Source organism: Periplaneta americana, chromosome 16 (assembly GCF_040183065.1).
Source record: "Periplaneta americana isolate PAMFEO1 chromosome 16, P.americana_PAMFEO1_priV1, whole genome shotgun sequence".
NCBI lineage: Eukaryota > Metazoa > Arthropoda > Insecta > Blattodea > Blattidae > Periplaneta > Periplaneta americana.
The window spans coordinates 180,351,846-180,372,589 of NC_091132.1; the positions used below are offsets into that span (position 1 = coordinate 180,351,846).

Below are 20,744 nucleotides of genomic sequence, written 5' to 3' on the forward strand. Positions count from 1 at the left end.
GACGTGTGTTGTCTTTTGTTGCGATAATGCCTGAACCGTTCTGTATGAAAATTGGAATATAAATTAAGTTCGTTCGAACTTCAATTTTAGGCTAAATGGCATTTAAAATAGATTTAAAAGGGGGGCTGAATTAAATCATTCGAAATATCTCCCTTATTATTGATTTTCATGAAAAATGTTGCATAACAAAAGTTTCTTTAAAAGTGATTTCCAATATGTTTTATTCTTTGCAATATTTTGGTAGGGATAATATTTAATGAGATAAATGAGTTTTAAAATAACAATATGTTTTATTATCGCCACGTAATGGGCTGTAATGAAATGAAAACAAATGACTTCGTCTTTAAGGGGCCTTGGACAACAAAAAACGGAAGCTACTCATTTAACATATTTTATATGAATGTAACTGCATGATGGAAATAGATAAAATATGTTTATCAATATTAACATACAGAAAATGTTTCTGTGTTTGTATGAAGTAAACTCAGAAGCGGATTAACCGATTTGTATAATTATTATTTCACCATAGGAAAGTGTAGTTTTTCTAAATGGACATGCTATGTTAGTACGGTAACTTCTAAGTGAGTCGAGGACAGGTAAAATTAAAATAGATTCTTGTCCACAGAAAACTTGATGCGCTATATTCGTTTCCTTTATTTCTTAAAATAACATTTATGTACCACATTCATTTTCATCTCAAAGAATTTACGAACAACGAGAGTGAATTAATTAAGTATACAGTAATTGTACGTTAGCTCAGAATTCCATTATTTTATTATAAAAATTTTAACTATGCTCAATTAAATCGTGTTAAAATACATAAAATGAAACTATGCAATAAATGCAATGCAAAAAATGGGGTAGAGAGCCAAGCAGAATTATGTTGCGCTGTTGTAAAGTTGTTCCTCCTGAGTTTTAAGAGTCCTCAAAACAAATTAAAAACTTACTTATCAGCGCACATCCCTTATCAACACTTTTTAAATAATATATTATAAGACAGTACAACATCTTATTTCAAATGGCATTGTTTGGTGCAAAAGAAATACATAAAGTCAATTCTACGCCACCATTTGAAGTTCTAGCATAGGCTTATCATTTAATTGGAAATCTTCTTCCGGCTGAGAATAAGAGCCTTCAGTTCTTACAAATATATTTCATTTCAGACGCTGACCAACTGGCTATTAGGTATAATATTGTTTTAAATATATATTTTTTTACTTTTTAGTAGGATATTTCAAGACGCTGTATCAACATCTTAGGTTATTTAGGATCTGAATGAGATGAAGATGATAATGCTGGTGATAAGAGTCTGGACTCCAGCACCAGGGTGGTATCAATCTTAAAAGTAGAGTTGACTGAACAACTTCACTAAGTATTGCTTGATAATAACAGTCAAATTCAGAGTTTTAAGTACAACTTTCAAAATGATTCTGGAGCAAACGACTTACAACATACAAAACGCTATTATTCACTAAGTAATTTAAAAAACTGTATCTAGCTTTGTAAATATTTAATTCAAAGAAGTGCGGCGAAGCGCACGGGTATGGCTATAATAATAATAATAATAATAATAATAATAATAATGATAATAATAATATAATTATATTATTACCATTACTTTTAGTTTTACTATTATTACTGATTTTATTATGTTCTATAAACTCACTTCTTAACAACGTTAGATGACATCCAAATGCTCTGTTTGTTTTGTATAAAATATATATCCGTTTGAAATTATCGTTCAATGTCTAGCAAATAATTGCCAATCAGTAACATAAAAATAAAAAAAAAACCTTGAACTTAAAAAGAAGTCTGTTCCCAGGTACAATGTTATCCGTGTATTGGAGATAATTCTGTTTTCGATACAAGAAAATGTATATTCCACGATCATTATTTGACTTCAAACCTAAAATGAATACCATCTGAGTTGCGGACGTTATAGAAAAGTTAAATAGTTCATTCAATTGTAGAATGTTATTAGTCCTGACATACTTAAAAATTCGTTACTGGTGTGACTTATTTGCGCCAGATCTGTTCCGTCATGTGCTAGCATAATTCACACAATTCACGATTGTATTGGTTTCAGAATGGGTCCAAATTTGGCGATTAAAGACAAAAATAAGGATGCATATACAGGGTGATTCATTATTGCGTGTAAATACTTTGTGTGTGTAATGTAGAGGTGAAACTAAGACTAAAACGTATTATATTTTTTCTCAAAATCTTTAATATATTTAGGGCCGTTTTCTCCAAAGTAAGTTAAACTTGGGATAAACTAAACCCGTTCAACTTTACTATTCAGTTTAAACGTGCTTCCACTTTCATTTATTTTTTTTTTCATTTCATCGTACTTCCTTGCAGCTGATCCTTACACATGAAATATATTTCATAGATAACACTGTGATGCTGTGTGAAGTAAATTGTATTTTTCTTTTTTTTTAGACTTCCCCAATGAGTGTAACTCTTTCCCCAGAAATCACAATCTAATCGTCTCTGCAATGCGTATAGGTAGACAGATGTGTTGTTTATGAAAAAGTTTCTAGAGACATAATTTTTTTGTACTTTTAGAGTTTGTAAATGACTATATGAGTGTCTGAACACGTCTGTTTAAAGCCACCGATTTGAAGAAACACCACAAACTTAACATTTCAATGGCCTTTCGCCGGAGTGAATGAGAACGTGTTTATTCAGAACTCCCAACCGAGTAAAACACTTTCCACATGTATTGCATTTGAAAGGCCTTTCACCAGTGTGCATACCGGCGTGCGCGTTTAAACTCAGAGATGATGATAAACACTTTCCACACTCCTCGCATTTGAATGGCTTTTCGCCAGTGTGTATGCGAGTGTGTTGCTTTAAATTTGAAGATTCAGAGAAACACTTTCCACACACCTCGCATATGAATGGTTTTTCGCCAGTGTGCCTGCGTGCATGTCTGTGAAGACATGAAAGTCGTGAGAAATACTTTCCACATGTATCGCATTTGAATGGCCTTTCGCCTGTGTGTGTGCGAGCATGTGCATTTAAACCCACCGATGATGAGAAACACTTTCTACACAACTGGCATATGAATGGCTTTTCGCCAGTGTGTATTCGTGCATGATTTTTTAAATAAGACGAAGTTGAGAAACACTTTCGACATACATCGCATTTGAATGGTTTTTCGCCTGTGTGTATGCGAACGTGCGTCTTAAGTTTTGACGATGTTGAGAAACACTTTCCACAAACATTGCATCTTGATGACTTTGTTTTAGTATGATTATGAAAATGAAGTTTCACAGATTGCGCTGTTGAAAAAACCTCGTTGCACATGTTACACTTGATACAATTACGGCTTACATCCCTAACGTCTGAACAGTCTGATCTGTTGCTATCACACTGTGTCAACTTGTTTTCTTCACTATCACTGCCCATGCGTTCACGTATCACACTCTTCTCAGCTTGATTCACAAACCTGAAAGGAATTCAAAATTAATCGGTCTCCACTATGATCAATGCGTTGAGGTCATAATATAGTAATCATTACATTACATTCACATATCAGATAATTACCAAGCGAATATGTTTTGTGTTGGTGTCTAGGTTATTATATTTATTTTGGTGTTGTTTGCGGTGCTGAGTCAGAAAATGACATTGGATAGACCACACCACGCTATATGTTAGATATTGGCTTATAAGGAACTCGGAGGTTCATTGCCGCCCTCACATAAGCCCGCCATTGGTCCCTATCCTGAGCAGTTTCTACCTTTTCTACCTGAGCCTGCATTTTCCGATAATATTTCTGGTAGTTCACGTACATATACCCTTAAGGGGAATTGGACATTATCGAATGCAAAGTAATGGTAAAAATAGTCTATCTTCAAGCGGTCAGAATTGTAATACTATTTATCACAGCTCTTTCATTTTTTAGTGATATATGTATACACATTAAGCTTTAAAATGAAAGAAGAATGGTTAATCTAGTGTAAATCTTACCCTTAAATTAATTTTTGAATTTAATCATATTTGTTATATAAATTCACTACATGTCTGTGATTAGGTACACTCTATTCACTTATCATAGCACACATTGAATTAAAATTTTGGCCACTTACTGCTAATAGATACTAGAACATACCCTACTAAAATTTATTAAAATATCTGTAATATTATGGGCATACGGCTTATACTAATCTTCAATTCCTTTTTAATTTATTGACGGTGATAATTTCTATAAGCCCTATGCCCATAATATTATAGATACATAAATAATTTTAGTAGGGTATGTTTTAGTATCTACTAGCAGTAAGTGGTCAAATTTTCAATTCAATATGTGCTATAATAAGTGAATAGAGTTTACCTAATTACAGACATGTAGTGGATTTATAAAAAAATTGTGCTTAATTAAAAAAATTAATTTAAGGATAAAGATTTACTCTAGAGTAACCATTCTTTTTCATTCCAAAGCTTAATGTGTATACATATATCACTAAAAAAATTAAAGAGCTGTGATAAATAGTATTATATTTATGACTGCTTGAAAAGAGGCTATTTTTACCATTATTTTGCATGCGATAATGACCAACTCCCTTTAAGTTATAATATAATGAAAGAAGCAAAATCTGCACAGTATACTCACCTCTCAGTCAACACTTCATCCTCTTCTGGAGATACTTTCACTTTCTGTTCCTGCTTAACTCTGTCCACATCCAAAAAATCTTTCTGCAAGTGAACAAATTATGAACAGAGCTTTAATTGACGTTATGGGCAATTGCTTTCTTATGTTACACACCTCGCTATTCAAATCTAGTAAATACAATCTATCTGTTTGGTAAGTATGTAAAGACCTTTACACAAATTCCAATAATTAGTTCCCTTAACAGCATTTTTTTACTTCCTGCTATATCCTTCCTCATACTCAGGCTACTTGCTTGTAATATGAGGCATTGGAATCAAGTTTCAACCTTTAAAATATGTGCATGTCATGTATAAATGATCTGCAAAATACGTACCGAGAATTTGCAAGATTAGTTAATGTAAACAAACAGTAAAAATTTCAAAGGCATGTTGCGTGCGATAAGTATAATAATAGAATTACAAATATGTATGGATTTATTACCGTCAGAATTGCTTATCAATAATCAAAATTAAACCATTAGATTATTACATGATATGGTACATAATGACCGACGAACGTTTTCGTCATGAATATGGCATCTTCAGGTCCCATCGAATTATGAATGACACATAATGAACACTTACAATTATTTCTGGTTTAAATACAATCGTTAAAAATGTTTCAAAAAGTTAATATGATAGGTGGTGTAAGCATATGCAATTAAGAACATACGTGTAACATAAAATTTAAAACTATACAAAGTATAGAAAAAAACAAACAATGTGCTAATGGTTAAATGTACAACAACATAAAATAATTTGGCAATCTTCAATTGCAGATGGTCATAAATCACAAAATGTAGAATATGCTATGGTATACAGCTCGCTCGTGCTGCTGTTTGAGCGGTGTATGAAACCAAAGTCCTGTAAAATATAATGGGGAAGTGTAAAAAGTTTGAAATTGAAAGTTAAAAAGCGAATGTTGAATTTAGAACCGTGGTTTTTAATACTCCCTCTGTCCCATAATAATTGTCCGGTACGCTTTTATTTCTTGTCCCATAATAATTGTCCGATATCCATAATTTTTTTTTTTTAGTAGGTTATTTTACGACGCTTTATCAACAGCTTAGGTTATTTAGCGTCTGAATGAGATGAAGGTGATAACACCGGTGAAATGAGTCCGGGGTCCAGCACCGAAAGTTACCCAGCATTTGCTCATCTTGGGTTGAGGGAAAACCCCGGAAAAAAACCTCAACCAGGTAAGTTGCCCCGACCGGGAATCGAACCCGGGCCACCTGGTTTCGCGGCCAGACGCGCTGACCGTTACTCCACAGGTGCGGACTCCATAATTTTACACTGGCGTTTACATAGGAGCAAAATGAAACACATGAATGAGTAATACAACTGTATTACTCCGGAATCCGTACAAAATTGTCACTCAATTAGCAAAAGAAAAAAATTATTAGTCCGGGATCTGTATAAATTGGCCAATCATTGAGCAAAAATAAGAACATGAATACTACTCGTACAACTTTATGAATCCAGGATCAATACAAATTGGCTAGTCATTGAGCCAAAATAAATACTCCTAGGAGTGCAACTTTATTAACTCCAGGAATAGTACAAATTGACCAGGAAGTGAAACAAAGAAAAACATTCTCCTACGAGTAAAGACGAAAGAACTGCCTGTTAGACCGGGAAAGTTGTTATTCTAACAGCTTGCCACAGATCTACTGCTGCAGTGCCACTGTGGTCTCGTCGTAAATGTTCCAAGGACACTCCAAGCGAGATGGCAGGACGTTGAGATGGTCCAGGTGTCCCTTCTGCATATGGGGAATCTTGTTGTTCTTCCCTTCATTGACTTTCATTATTTCAATAAGACTGAACTACAAAGTGAGGAAGACGTTGTTGAGCTTTTTGCGTGTCAGCTGAGAGAAAGCTGTTTCAATGGTGGCGATCAACTCATCAGTAGTTTGTGGAGCTGACTGATGCTGGAGAGACTGAATTGCCCGGAAGTAACGCAGATCTAAAACATTCATAGGCCTATCCAGACTGTTTGGCAGTTGGCACACGAGTTCCAAAGTGATTCCACTGGCTGCTGCAGCGTCCATCCAGGTGGGGTTATTGGGAGCGATATGCGGACGCGCATTGTCCTGCTGAACTGACACCTGAATTCTCCCTGTGCGCGGTCCAGGAGGCCATTTTGCATTTATTGCTGGGGTTAATTTAGTGGTGAGCATGGATCCACTTTCCAAAGATTGCAGCCCCCGTTGCCAAATGCAGCGTGCTATTCTTTTACTGACATAAAATTTCTCTGCCGCACCTGTTATGCACCTTTCTTCACTACGTCAGCCGTAGTGTTATTCAACAAAAACTCCTATACTGCCTGCCGTTCACTGTCTGTAAGGTTCTTGCTACCCCTGTCACTCAATTCTGCCAGTTGTGTTCCCAGGATGTCCATGTCTGTTCAAACGTATGTACTCACTGCAGGAGTATGCTCTACTAACGATTTCCAGCTTGCTTTGCTACACTGGTTTGTATACAGTGCCACACCGGTGAGTTGAAAACCAATACCCACTTTTGGTAATCTTCTGGGTGGTGAGTGTTGCTTGTCTCGATAAGATCACGTCATTGCCCTGTATAACCTTGTGGACTGATCTACTGCGCTTCTCCTCATGCGTGCAGTTCCTTTTGCCCCATCATCTGTAATTACTGTAATACCATTTCGGCGTACCGGACAATTATTATGGGACAGAGGGAGTACTTACAAATTTGGTTGAGGAGATCCTGACCTAAACACAATGTTGTAGCAACACGACTGAACTTTACAGAAATACGTTAGCATTTAAAGATAACTATGCACGTGGCAAACCTAGTGGATTACCAGGAATTTACTTCTTTACAATTTTGTAAAGCGGGTTATTTAAATTGTGGAATTGTTCATTAAGTAAATGCGTATTACTATTATTAGAATATGTAGCTATATAATAATCCTCTGTAGCGTTCATGTGTTTGTTATTATTAACTTATATATAATACAGAGTGTAACAATAGTTTCTGGTAGTTTGTTAAAATTATTTTCTTGTTTAGCTCCCATTTTCCCAGGAATGATGACCAAATTTTATGATGCAGGAGTTGGTACTACTTGATTGTGGTGTCATCCAATTCTTTATTAATAATTTGGCGGGAAATGACACATTGTTGACGACAGGCGTTCAATATCTTAACAGTGTGAGTTAATATGTAGTAAAATTGGTAGTGTAAATTACGAGATCATGAATGTTTCCTATAATTTGTGATTTTAATCCTGGTGAGTACTGTTTTATTTTCTTTAATCAATAAATTATCGTGTAGTATGATTGAAATTAAGTGTCATCTTCTTTCAATATTACTTACTCACAACACAAAAATGTAACAAAATTTTCTGGTACGTACCAGGAATTATTGTTACATCTTTATTTTTCTATACTTTCCGGATAATAAACCAATTAAATGTAATCTTTAATGCGTAATTTTAATGAACGATACTGACACTTATTTATAATCACCCAGGTCATCATGGCACCAAGAAAACGTGAGCATGCTCGGTCTCAGGTTCAAGCCTTGGTCAAGACTGGAAAATCAGTATGTGATATTGCCAGGTTATTGGAAATGTCACCACAACTGTATTAAAATGGAAGAATCAAATGAATGGTTCTGTTTCTGATGCTAAACGATCAGGCCGACCAAGCAAAGTGTCACCTGAAAAACAAAAAGAAAAACAAGGGAGTGGGTGAAGTACAAGGTTGGTGTAGGAACTCGGGCTATTGCTAAAAGGCTGAATTTTTCCGAGTGTTACTGCTCTATAAAGAAAAACATTTCACACATGACAATCAGTAGGCATTGTCGTAGTCTGGACTGGGGTCGGAAGTCTTATGTACCAAGAATCAAGCCACTGCTGAGTGAAAAGAACATATCCGATCGAATTAAATTTTGTGAAAGGTTGCTGAAAGAAGGATACACAGAGGATGCACCTGCTGCCAGAATTCTAAGGGCTCATATTCTGTTCACGGATGAGTCACTTGTGGAACTTCACTCTATTCCGAATCGTCAAAATGCCAGAATTCGAACAGCGGATCCATCCTCTATAAAGCCTACACAAGTACCCAAGTTTGGCGTTAAGATTATGGTGGCCGGAGGAATCTCACATTATGGAAAGACAAAACTTGTTATAGTCAATGAGAAGAAAACTGTGAATGGCGAATATTACTGTACACACATTCTCCCAGCATATTCTGAAGTTCTAAGGGATACGAAAACAACATATTGCGTTCCTCATGCAAGATGGAGCCAGAGCCCACACAGCTAAGAGTACACTGGACACAATAAAGAATTGTGGCAACAAAGTCTGGACAGACTGGCCTGGAAATTCTTCAGATTTAAATCCCATAGAGAACCTGTGGAGCAGATTACACGACAGTGTGTTTCGAACACCCAGACCAAGAAATCGCAATGAGTTGATTGCCCAAGTGTTCACTAGGCTATGATCTGGCGTTATTTTGTGATATTTACCACAAAAAATTAAGAAATAAAGTAAAATTTTCATTGCACCAGAAACTTTTGTTACACCGTGCATATATATATATCATATTCATATATATATATATATATATATATATATATATATATATATATATATATATATATATATATATATATATTGTTAACGATCGTCAGTCATTATGTACCATTTCATGTAATAATCTAATGGTTTAATTTTGATTATTGATAAGTAATTCTGACGGTAATAAATCCATACATATTTGTAATTTTAAACCGTAAAAAGTTCATATTTTGAAACATTAATATATTTCCCTGCTGAAAGTCTTTTATTACCTCAAAATGCAGACTCTGTAACACGACTGTTCGCTTTCACATTAGATAGCAGAAAATACAGATTTCGTAACCACACCTGCAAATTAATTTTAAATACTGATCTTTGCTGTAGAGTCAGAAGATTCATAAACACAAATAAATTGAGGTATGGAATCTGGAATTTGTAATCATTGTGGAAGCTTGTAAATGAACTGAAGAGACCGGTTTCGTGACGGACACAGAAAGTTTTAGTAGAGCGAAGTCCATAGGAAACGGTGTAAATGCAGATTTAATAACTGCAACATCAGAATATTAGAAAGAATCTAAAAAACGAATATGAACTATGAATCAAGTTGCAGGGGACAGCAGATGAGCTGTTCAACAGAATGGCATATTTTCACAGCTTGTATCTAACAAACAGAATATACCCACCTATTTTATAGAGATGATGATAATAATTATATTATTATTATTATTATTATTATTATTATTATTATTACTATTATTATGTTCTATAAACTCACTTCTTAACACAATTAGAGGACTTCTATATCAATTGATTCTTTTCTACAAACCTTCATATGTGTTTAAACCAGAGCCTTCTTCAGTTACAAGTCGGAGCTATATGTTGGCAACACTGAAATTAACTGTCAAACGCAGGCCTACTATCCACAACATGTGTTGGTGATAATGCCGATTTTCAATTTAAATTAATGTTACAATACAAGTGTGTGTCGATGGAATTATGTTCGCGGTTGTACGAAACGTTAATTGTTGATGTATTATAAACTAAGTGCGTGTTGGCGATAAAAACAAGACAATAAATGAAAATATGGCTGCAGTCTTTGGGAATTTTTACAGTTATTATTAATGACAAAGTGATAGACAATTCTTCTAAATACTGAATATTGTATAAACTACATTTTTATAGTCTTACTTGTGGTTTGTGCTGTATCAGAATTCAGGCCAAATTGATGGGTCTCGCCTGCTATATCTGTAAAGTTACGCCGTTCATGTTCAAGTTCATTGTAAACAGCTGTTTTGTGATCCCATAAATGTTGCAGTTTTGTTGAAGATTCGGAATGCCTGCTATACGTCACAACTACCTATAATTTGTAGATGCATATAATCACTTTGTTGGTTTTCAAGGTTTGTTTATTAATATTATTTCTCTTGTAATAAATTACAATAGTTATAAACATGTTTCTTTTCACATCGTATTTACAGAATTTAAAGTTAACTGAGTTTACGTTAAATGGCACATACTTAATAGATAATATTGTGTTTTGTTATGTATTATGTTGAAGGTATCTTTCTTAATTTTTTCATAGATCTTTATACTCGGCCTTGGCCAATTTAAAATTGTATTTTAGGAAATTTGTAACAAATAGTTTAGGATAACAGTATTCTTATGGTGACTGACGAGGTTCGAACTAAAACTCGCTTCCTGGGCATCTAAAATATTTATAGAAACGTACGACAAATATTCACATGAAATTAAAATGTATATGATATCCTAGACCTTTCACATCAAAGGTAAAACAACATAAAGCGGCAAAACATTGTCAATTTACTAGCCATATAATGGTTAGTTGATTGGAATAGGGTACTACGAAAGTACGCCATTATTTTATTTATTTTTGGTACAAGTAACATTCCTTTAAGTATTTATTTATTTATTTTCCCTTGTACCATCAATAAAAAACACGTATGCTTTTAATTTTTTTTTAATTACAAGTGGCTGTAGGCAAGTGTTAACGCGGTATTCTGAAACTCAAATAAAATACCATTTCGGATTCCGTGATAAATTACGTACATCAATACAATGAATCTTGATCTTATGCAGTTGCTTTTGTATCAATTAATGTCGAAAATGTACATGTGATAACGAAATCAAAGCACTAAAACGTCAAAGATCCTGCCTTTATTTCGCCTCTGCTCACCTCCACTCAGCGTTGCCAAACCTACCTATGCTCTGGCTTGTAACTGAAGATGGCTCTGGTTTAATCCCACTGTTCAATAAGTATCAAAGTACACTCAGGGACAAAAAAACCGGACTCTTCCATATTTGCTTGTATTTTGTTGCCAATTATTTCAAAATGAAACAAAACCCATTTAAACAAAATAATGTTTCATTTAGCACCTTATACGACAACACTTGAAATAAAAAAAAAACTCTGATGAGAAAATTTACAAAAAATTACAAAGTGCGTATAACTATGGCATCGTTTGGTCTAACTGTTTTTTCATTTTAAGTTGCCTTAGACATTAAAAACTCTTTTTAGTAACGGGTATTACCCCCTCTGGCTTGAATAACTGCATCCACACGTCTTGGCATGCTCTCAATTTGGTTAGCAATGTCTTCTTGATGAATAAGTTCCCATGCTTCGCCAAGTGCTCGACTCAACTCTTGTAACGATTCTGGTCTCAGTCATCTATTCTTAACATGCCGTCCCAGTATGCCCCACACGTGTTCAATTGGGTTCATGTCTGGACTCCTTGCTGGCCATGGAAGAACATGGATTCCCACTTCTTGGAGATAATCTCCGACCGCATGGGCAATATGCGGCCGTGCATTATAATGCATTAAAACAAAATTATCACCTAGAAATTGGCCAAATGGCACAACATGATCAGCCAAACATTCATTTATATACTTATCAGCTGTTAGTCTTCCATTTTCAACAAAAACCAACTCTGTACGAGCATCTGTACACACTCCTGCCCAAACCATCACTCCACCACCTCCATACGGCACATTTTCGGAAATGCATCAATGTGAAAATCGTTCTCCCCTCCTTCTCCAAACTCTTTCACGTCCATCAGGTGAGCACAGATTGAAACGGGACTCATCGGTGAACAGAACACAGCTCCACTGTCCATTTCCCCAATCCCTGTGATCATTTACAAAACGCAGTCGTTCAACTCAATGCATCCTGAGAAGTCTGGGACCAGTTGCAGGTCTACTTGATATCAGTCCACTTGCTTTCAACCTTCTTCTAACTGTTTTGGCTGAAATTGGGCGTCCATGCATGTTAACAAATTGCTGGGCTACACTAGTAGCTGGCAGGTTGCGCTCCCTAAGAACTCTCAACACCATATACCTAACTTCATTTGGATTTGTAGTTCTTGGACGACCCGAACCTGGTCTTCTCGTATATTCTAGAGTCTCTCTATACCGTTTTATGGCATCGTGGTTTGTGCTTCTAGCCATATTCATAACATTTGCAATGTAACGTACACTGCGTCCATCATCGTAAAGGGCTACAGCTCGAGCCACATCTTCAGGTCGTATCTTGTTTTAAGACAAATGTTACAACCCCACTTAAACTCAGAAAATGTAAAAATAAAGAAATAACGAATGTTAACGATAATGAAGCACAAAATGGTTGAGACAAAATTGTTATAGCTGAGACTCCGAAAGCAAAATTGGAATATTTGGTTGCAATGACTTGTTTATAAAACAAAAAACAATCAACAATGTATACACGTCTCCATAACAACAGATGGCTACCATAATATTTTATGAGAAGATAATATTTTGCAAAATACCAGCAAATATTAAAGTGTCCGGTTTCTCTTGTCCATGAGTGTATTTGTTAGATAAGTAACAAGAATATAAAAAAAAAATTAGTAAACTTAAAATGAAGTCTGTTTCTAGCCACAAATATCTCCATGTATTCGAGATAAATCTCTCTCCAGCATCAGAAATAAATATTACAGAATTATTATTTTATTTCAAATTTAAAATGAATCCCTACAATTAAGTTGTGAAAGTTATGAGTCAGTTAAAACAGTTAATACATTTCTAGACTGGTAATAGGTCTGATATACTTAAAAATAACCTAATGGTATACGTATATATTGAAAGTGAACCACTTACATCTACTTCAGTTTTCACCATAGCAAAGCTAATAGGCTCTAGTGTGGGATCTTCAACCTTTATCTCTGATTTGATATCGTAACTCTGGTCCACGCATTCTGTCTTCATGTCCGTCACATCCAGGTGCGATAAATTCCCTTCCTACAGAACAAAAACACATCGTGAATAATTTTATTAGTTATTTTAAAGATGACTTGATGTGAAACAGCAACAAATCTGGTTCTCCGTGGCAGTCATTGACTAACGTTCAACACAGGCGACAAATTAGACAAGAATATTGAAGACAAAATAGGAACAAGGACACTGGCAATGTCTAACAATATGGCAGCTATTACTGTCAAAAATAAATTACACAATGTAATAAATGTAAAAAAAAAAAACTTATTTATATTGTAGAACCCGCCTGCAAATTTCTTTTCGAATATTACATTTTATTATATTACCTAACTACGATTATAAAACAAATCAATTGAACGACTTACTTACCTACTGGCTTTTATGATACCCGGAGGTTCATTGCCACCCTCACATAAGCCTGCCAAAGGTCCCCATCCTGAGCAAGATTAATCCAGTCTCTATCATTATATCCCACTTCCCTCAAATCCATTTTAATATTATTTTCCCATCTACGTCTGGGCCTCCCCAAAGGTCTTTTTCCCTCCGGCCTCCCAACTAACACTATATGCATTTCTAGATTCGCCCATACGTGCTACATGCCCTGCCCATTTCAAATATCTGGATTTCATGTTCCTAATTATGTCATGTGAGGAATACAATACGTGCAGTTCTATGTTGTGTAACTTTCTCCATTCTCCTGTAACCTCATCCCTCTTAGCCCCAAATATTTTCCGAAGCACTTTATTCTCAAACACCTTAACCTATGTTCCTCTCTCAAAGTGACAGTCCAAGTTTCATAACCATAAAGAACCGGTAATATAACTGTTTTATAAATTCTAACTTTCACATTTTTTTACAACAGACTGGATGATAAAAGCTTCTCAAATGAATAATAACATGTTTATTCTGTGTTTAATTTCCTCCCGAGTACCATTTATATTTGTTACTGTTGCTCCCAGGTATTTGAATTTTTCCACCTCGTTGAAGGATAAATTTCCAATTTTTATATTTCCATTTTGTACAATATTCTCGTCACGAGACATAATCATATACTTTGTGTTTTCGGGATTTACTTCCAAACCTGTCGCCTTACTTGCTTCAAGTAAACTTCCCGTGTTTTCCCTAATCGTTTGTGGATTTTCTCCTAATATATTCACGTCATCCACATAGACAAGAAGCCGATGTACAAACCCTCTCAATTACAAACCCTCTCTCTTATCCTGGACTTTCCTAATGGCATACATTATAGCAAAGTTAAAAAGTAAAGGGGATAGTGCATCTCCTTGCTTCAGCCCGCAGTGAATTGGAAACGCATCTGAGAGAAACTGACCTATACGAACTCTGCTGTACGTTTCACTGAGACACATTTTTATTAATCGAACTAGTTTTTTGGGCATACCAAATTCAATAATAATAATATTATATAAAACTTCTCTCTAAACAGAGTCATATGCCTTTTTGAAATCTATGAATAATTTATGCACTGCACCCTTATAATCTCATGTTTTCTCCATTATCTGTCGAATACAAAATATCTGATCAATAGTTGATCTATTACGCCTAAGACCACATCAATTGAACGACACATAACAAAAATCCAATTCCATTGATGCCCACCATACCGTGTACATTTGTTTTGGTTTTCAGAAAGCTCATGGCAATATTGTGATTGATCTCAAATTTAACATTGCAAACTTCTTCCCCTCAAAAGTAACAAAGTCATTTTGGTTAAGAATATCAGTGAAATAATATCTTCTGCATTAGAAATATACACAATTTAATTTTTAACACCCTTTATCAACATCTTAGCTCATATAGCATCTCAATGTCACGAAGGTGATAATGCCGGCGAAATGAGAAGGGGGTCCAGCACCGAGAGTTACGTAGCATTGGCTTCTATTGGGTTGAACATAGTATAAATAAATAGGTATTTCTTGTATAATAAAGGGTTTATATAAAAAATTCGAATACACTTATGTATAAATATCTGCATTTACATTGTTATTAAACTGTACCAGTTATAGTAGCAGCATTCCTAGCAATAATTTTTTGTGCATATTGATTGAGATGATAAGTAAAAAATGCATTTTATAACTTGTGCTTTTCCTTATATATTTCCACCTGTATCAATGTTGACACATATGAGGAAAAAATTTGGGTAATGCTTGCTTACTGTTGAACTTTGTCCTTATTTCATAGCTATTTACATTTTTATATATATGGTATTTGTATATGTACGATATCATATCTGGCGGGTACTACTTTAATGGTACAGAATCAACTATATGCTCTCTCAATTAATATCACTCAATAAAAGAATTGTATTCCAATGGCTACCATCCCATTGTGGAATCCTGGGAAATGAGAATGCGGATGCTTTAGCAAAGAAGGGCAGCACTGCTACTTACAGACCTGTTACTAAATCTAAGTATTACTCTGTGAAAAGATTTATTAAATCTACATACTTAGACTTCAACAAACAAAATTTGATAACACAATCCCAAGGGAAAAAATGGAACTCTCTGCATCATAATCCACAGTTAATTCCCGATTTACCACGAAAATCGTCTGTAGCTGCATTTAGATTGGCAACAGGCCATGATTGTTTGGCCAAACACCTGCATAGATTTGGAATATATCAGTCCCCTAACTGCCCATTGTGCAACTCAAACCAAGAAATGGATTCGAAACACCTCAAAATCTGTGCTTCAGTGGCTGACCATGACAATATCTTTGAAAAATATTAGAGTGCAAGAGGTCAAATGACTTTATTATCAAACGCCTGGCATTAGAAAACAACAACAGCATATAAACGATATGCGAAAAATAACTTAGTAATTTAACACACCGCTTATTCCGTCGGATCCCGGCCACTTAGTTACTCATAACGAGTGCACCTCTGCACATGTGTGGACATTGTGCCACTGTCATACATCAATGACGCTGTGCATGAGGCTAGGCCACTAGACAGAATCCAAGAGGTAGAACTTAAACTGAGAGGATTCAATCCGACATCGGCATGGGAATCTGGTATGGCTTAGTGGATAGAGCGCCAGCAAGTAGAGCTGAAAACCCGGGTTCAAATCCTGGTGCTGGAGAGAATTTTTCTCCATTCCACTCAACCTTTATCAACATTTGGCTATTTTCTGATGTTAGAGCATATTTAATAAGATCCAAATTGATTTATGCTTTCAAACATCTTTCTCGAGAACAACTACAAGCTAATGTGTATCATAATGAGCACGTCAATAAGAGAAGCTGATCTCAAATCAATGTACTTGTGAGCTTACCACATGTTTAACCCAGATAAGACAATTATTTTTTGCTAAAAAATACGATTTTTTGTATGAATTATTTAATTGTAATTGATATAACATAACAAAGATGTTTTTAAATTTTTTATGTTGATAGTATCCGAGATTTTCAGTGTCCTATATATAAGACATCAGTCATATCCCCATGCAAAAACATTATATGACATAAGTCGTTTTAGCTCAAATGTATATAAATTGTTTAGCTTAACAATACATGAAATTAGCACAAAATTATAATATCACTCACACACAATAAGATTATTGTATTTTTCGAGAATGTTTATGGTGTGTGATACGTGATAAAACATTTTACATGTACACCAACATCACACTTCATACATATTATTGTTGTCTTTGTGTGACACTGTCTGCATCGAGTTTGTTTTTCTTGAGATACCACAAAATGATTACTTCCATCAAACATTGAATCTTTTTGCTCAGTCTTAGATGAGATGGTCTACCGCAGTGGTCGTCAGCATTCGCTGAAATGGGTAAAGGGTAAGTGCAGCAGGATTAGGTAGAGAGCATACCCGCCAGAAGCCACAAATGCACCTGCGGGTAAGAGACGATAGCCCGAGAGTGCAGTGAGTTGACGACCGCTGGTCTACCACTTGACTGTACATGTCGAGCAGTGGATTCGAGAACAGATAAGACGTTTGCGAAATGCAAGATAATCAAGTTTTTCATTGGAGTTTATCTTGTATAGCGTGCATGCATTTTGTTCTGCTACATCAATGCACACTGAAATGCCATTTCTTGTTTCTAATAGATGTTTTGTTCAGATTGAAATTTTGGTCCACCCATATTTTTGTTGTAACTAATATATGATATTGGGCTATTTGACTGATACTTTCTTCTTCAAATTTCTGGAGTATGGTAACTTGAAACCGTGTGCACGGAAATTGAAAAATTTAGTATTTCCCTGCCGTATGTCAACTTCTTGCCAATTGAAATTTATTATCTTTTCTCTTCATCTGTATATCCGTTGCTGAATCACTAGCATTTCTACTGCCATTCTCACCATCGCCTTTACTATGTTCATCATCACCATTATGACTTTCGTCATCATAATCATCCATTCCCTCACCTTGTGTATTGAGGGTTACTGCCGTCTCAGCTCGCAACTGACTACCAGGCATACTGTCAATTGTAGAGTTATTTTCATCACCAGAATCCTCATCAGTTACGATACCACACGCATTTATTGGTGATAAAATGGTGATGGAAATGTTATTGCATTTAGGTATAGCGACTTGGTCATCTTGAATCATTTGTAAGGCTTCATTTTATAATAACATGATTACCATCAGTCTCACGAAATCTCCCCTTTTATGACTGACGTACTACATGTAGTACGCCTAACTTTACCATGATATGGCATAACACTAAATAAAAAATTGAATCAAATTATGAATTATAACATACGAAGTACATCATACGAGTATGCCCTATCAATATCTAAAGCATTATACCTATAGCATGTGATATATACCGACTTCGAGAATATGTTCCGCTCCACAGCCATGACTCACACAAATATGTTCACAACAATGACTCTGACAGACAGAACAAAATAAAAAAAATTGGAGGCAATTTATAACACATAAGGATTATGGTATCATGTTTGCCGACTATGAAAATCTTACACAACAATGTTAAGAAAATAAAACGTCCAGTGTCCTATATATAGGACGTCAGTCTTATCTGGGTTAATTCAATTAAGGTCACAGTCAATAAGTAACAGCATGTGTTTCATAAATACTGATCATGTGAATGAAAGAAGGATATTGTTGTAAAACATGAGGAAGCACCCCGGCTGAATATAATTATGCCTTAGAAATTATAATATAGAACAAAATGTTATGGGGTAAAGAGCAAAATCTCTCTTGTATGCAATCAAATATTCATCTAAGTTTCATACAGAGGTACGAATCAGAACCACCAGTGGAGCTGTGGACCGGATTACATTAATAACTGTGGCTTTGCATTCCTTCAACTTGATGCAAAGTAGCAGTCATAACTGACTTGCTGATCTTCCTGTGAAAATTTCTTCCCATGAGGAGAGTATAACCAACCCACACTTCATAATGTCAGAACAATTCATGACGCCTTATATCTAAACCAACAGCATGGGGCTGTAATTTAGTCTACTGGATATAAAGTGTGAAATGTTGAAATGAGTGCTTTTCTGGCACTGTTGGACAGACAAATAAACAAAATATATTGTAAGACTTTTCAGTTACCTCTGATAAAGGATCATTTTCTTCCATTTCGTATATGCTATCATGTAGTTGTAAGTCGAGAGGATCAACTGCAGGTTCCATTTTGATCACATCCATCATAACTGAAAGATAAGGTAATGTAACTGACAGTGATTACAGGAACTGTGCTGTTGAGAAACAGTTATTACAAGTTGCTACGATGCATTCACATCGCACACTAACGTACTAGACACTTGCCCAGTGACTCAGACTAGTTCAGACATATTCAGGAAATTACATATATTACAGATGAGCTACTCAACAGTATGGCGTATTTTCATAGATTTGTTTGTGACAGAGTAAACTAAAATCGTTTATAAAAATATATAATTATTTTTATACAGACTTAATTCTTAACAAGGTAGGACTCCAAAAAATCTATCGTGATCATTGAATATATCTTGGTATAAGTTTAAACGTTTCGCTCAATGGGTACCACAGTCATCGCAACAGTAATAACAGCAAAATAATTTAAAAAAATGAAAATGAAATCCTGTTCCTAGTAACAGGAACTTCTTCAATGTATTCCAAATAATTCCCTGTTAAATACCAGGAATATATAGTTGCGAAATATTATCACATAACGTAAAGCTTAAACGACTAAGTTATTAAAGTTTAGGAAATATAGGAAAAAGAGAAAATCGTTAGCACTATTCCAGATTGTTAATGGTTCCGTTATATTACGTAAAAAGCGCTGCCGGTATATCTGTATACTGACAGTGAATCACTTACATGAACTTCAATTTTCAGCATAGAAAAGCTGATAGGAGTTGAAGTGTCTTCAAAAGAACGCCACTACTTACCTTTTTCAAAATCGCTGAAATAAACAATAAAATGAAAGTTTTCATTTGTACAAATAGATGTGATCACTTGGAGAGTTGTGGGCCCACCGAACCCGCCCTAAATAGGTACTTTACTTATATACGAAAATCGTCGTCTGTGAATGAAGAATGCAGACATATTTTGTTAATTTCATAGTGGGTTTCAATGTCGCCAACATAGTAATAATACTACACATCTAATAAAACCTAACCTAACTTTCCACCTGTAGCAACATTCTTCACGTTTAGTATCATTTCGTTTGCATGTATTGGCAACCCAGCTATTCGTGTCGGGGAGCCAACTAGTTGAAGTAGATCGTACTGCCAGGAAGAAGAACAGTCTGCAATATTCGTTGAGTGGTCAGTAATATACTCCATCTTGGCGTGCCCAAGCTTCACAATTAATCTGTTTTTATATCATAGCTGTGGTCCACGCATTCTGTCTTCATGCCCAACACTTCTAAATGCAAATAAAATTGCAACCTACCTCTTCAACGATGAAACACTTCAACAAACGGAACTTCTACCAGGCTATTATATCATAACATAAATATCAACAAACAATTTGCAACAAACTGTTACTCATATAACATTAATAAACGAGTTTTGATTGATATTTACTATTAACCGAATGTTTGTTGTCCTAGACAATGGCCAAGCGCTAAGATCAAAAGGGCCGTGAAGAAAGGAATATGGCGCTGATATATTCAGATGATGTCATGTTGACATGTTCTTGTTCTTTAGCAGAGTTGCCATATGTACGACTATAGTCGTACGCTTATGACTATTTTGACTAATTGAACGAGGTACGACTGAACTCTAAGTCGTACGCAATTTTGTATGACTATTTTTACTGAAGGGACAAAATTATTTTGGAACTCACAATGTCGGACTATAA

The 20,744-nt window shown here is 35.2% G+C and overlaps 1 protein-coding gene across 1 annotated transcript; it reads right to left on the bottom strand.

Annotated features, from left to right (window-relative positions):
- Positions 1–650: 650 nt before the first annotated feature.
- On the bottom strand, positions 651–20,502 carry LOC138692133 (gastrula zinc finger protein XlCGF28.1-like). The gene is made up of 5 exons (XM_069815115.1): positions 20,334–20,502; positions 19,008–19,108; positions 13,334–13,474; positions 4,619–4,701; positions 651–3,454 (listed from the first exon to the last, which is right to left on the bottom strand). The coding sequence occupies exons 2-5, from the start codon at positions 19,104–19,106 to the stop codon at positions 2,641–2,643; spliced, it is 1,137 nt and encodes a 378-aa protein (XP_069671216.1). The 5' UTR covers positions 19,107–19,108; positions 20,334–20,502; the 3' UTR covers positions 651–2,640.
- Between the last annotated feature and the right edge of the window lie 242 nt (positions 20,503–20,744).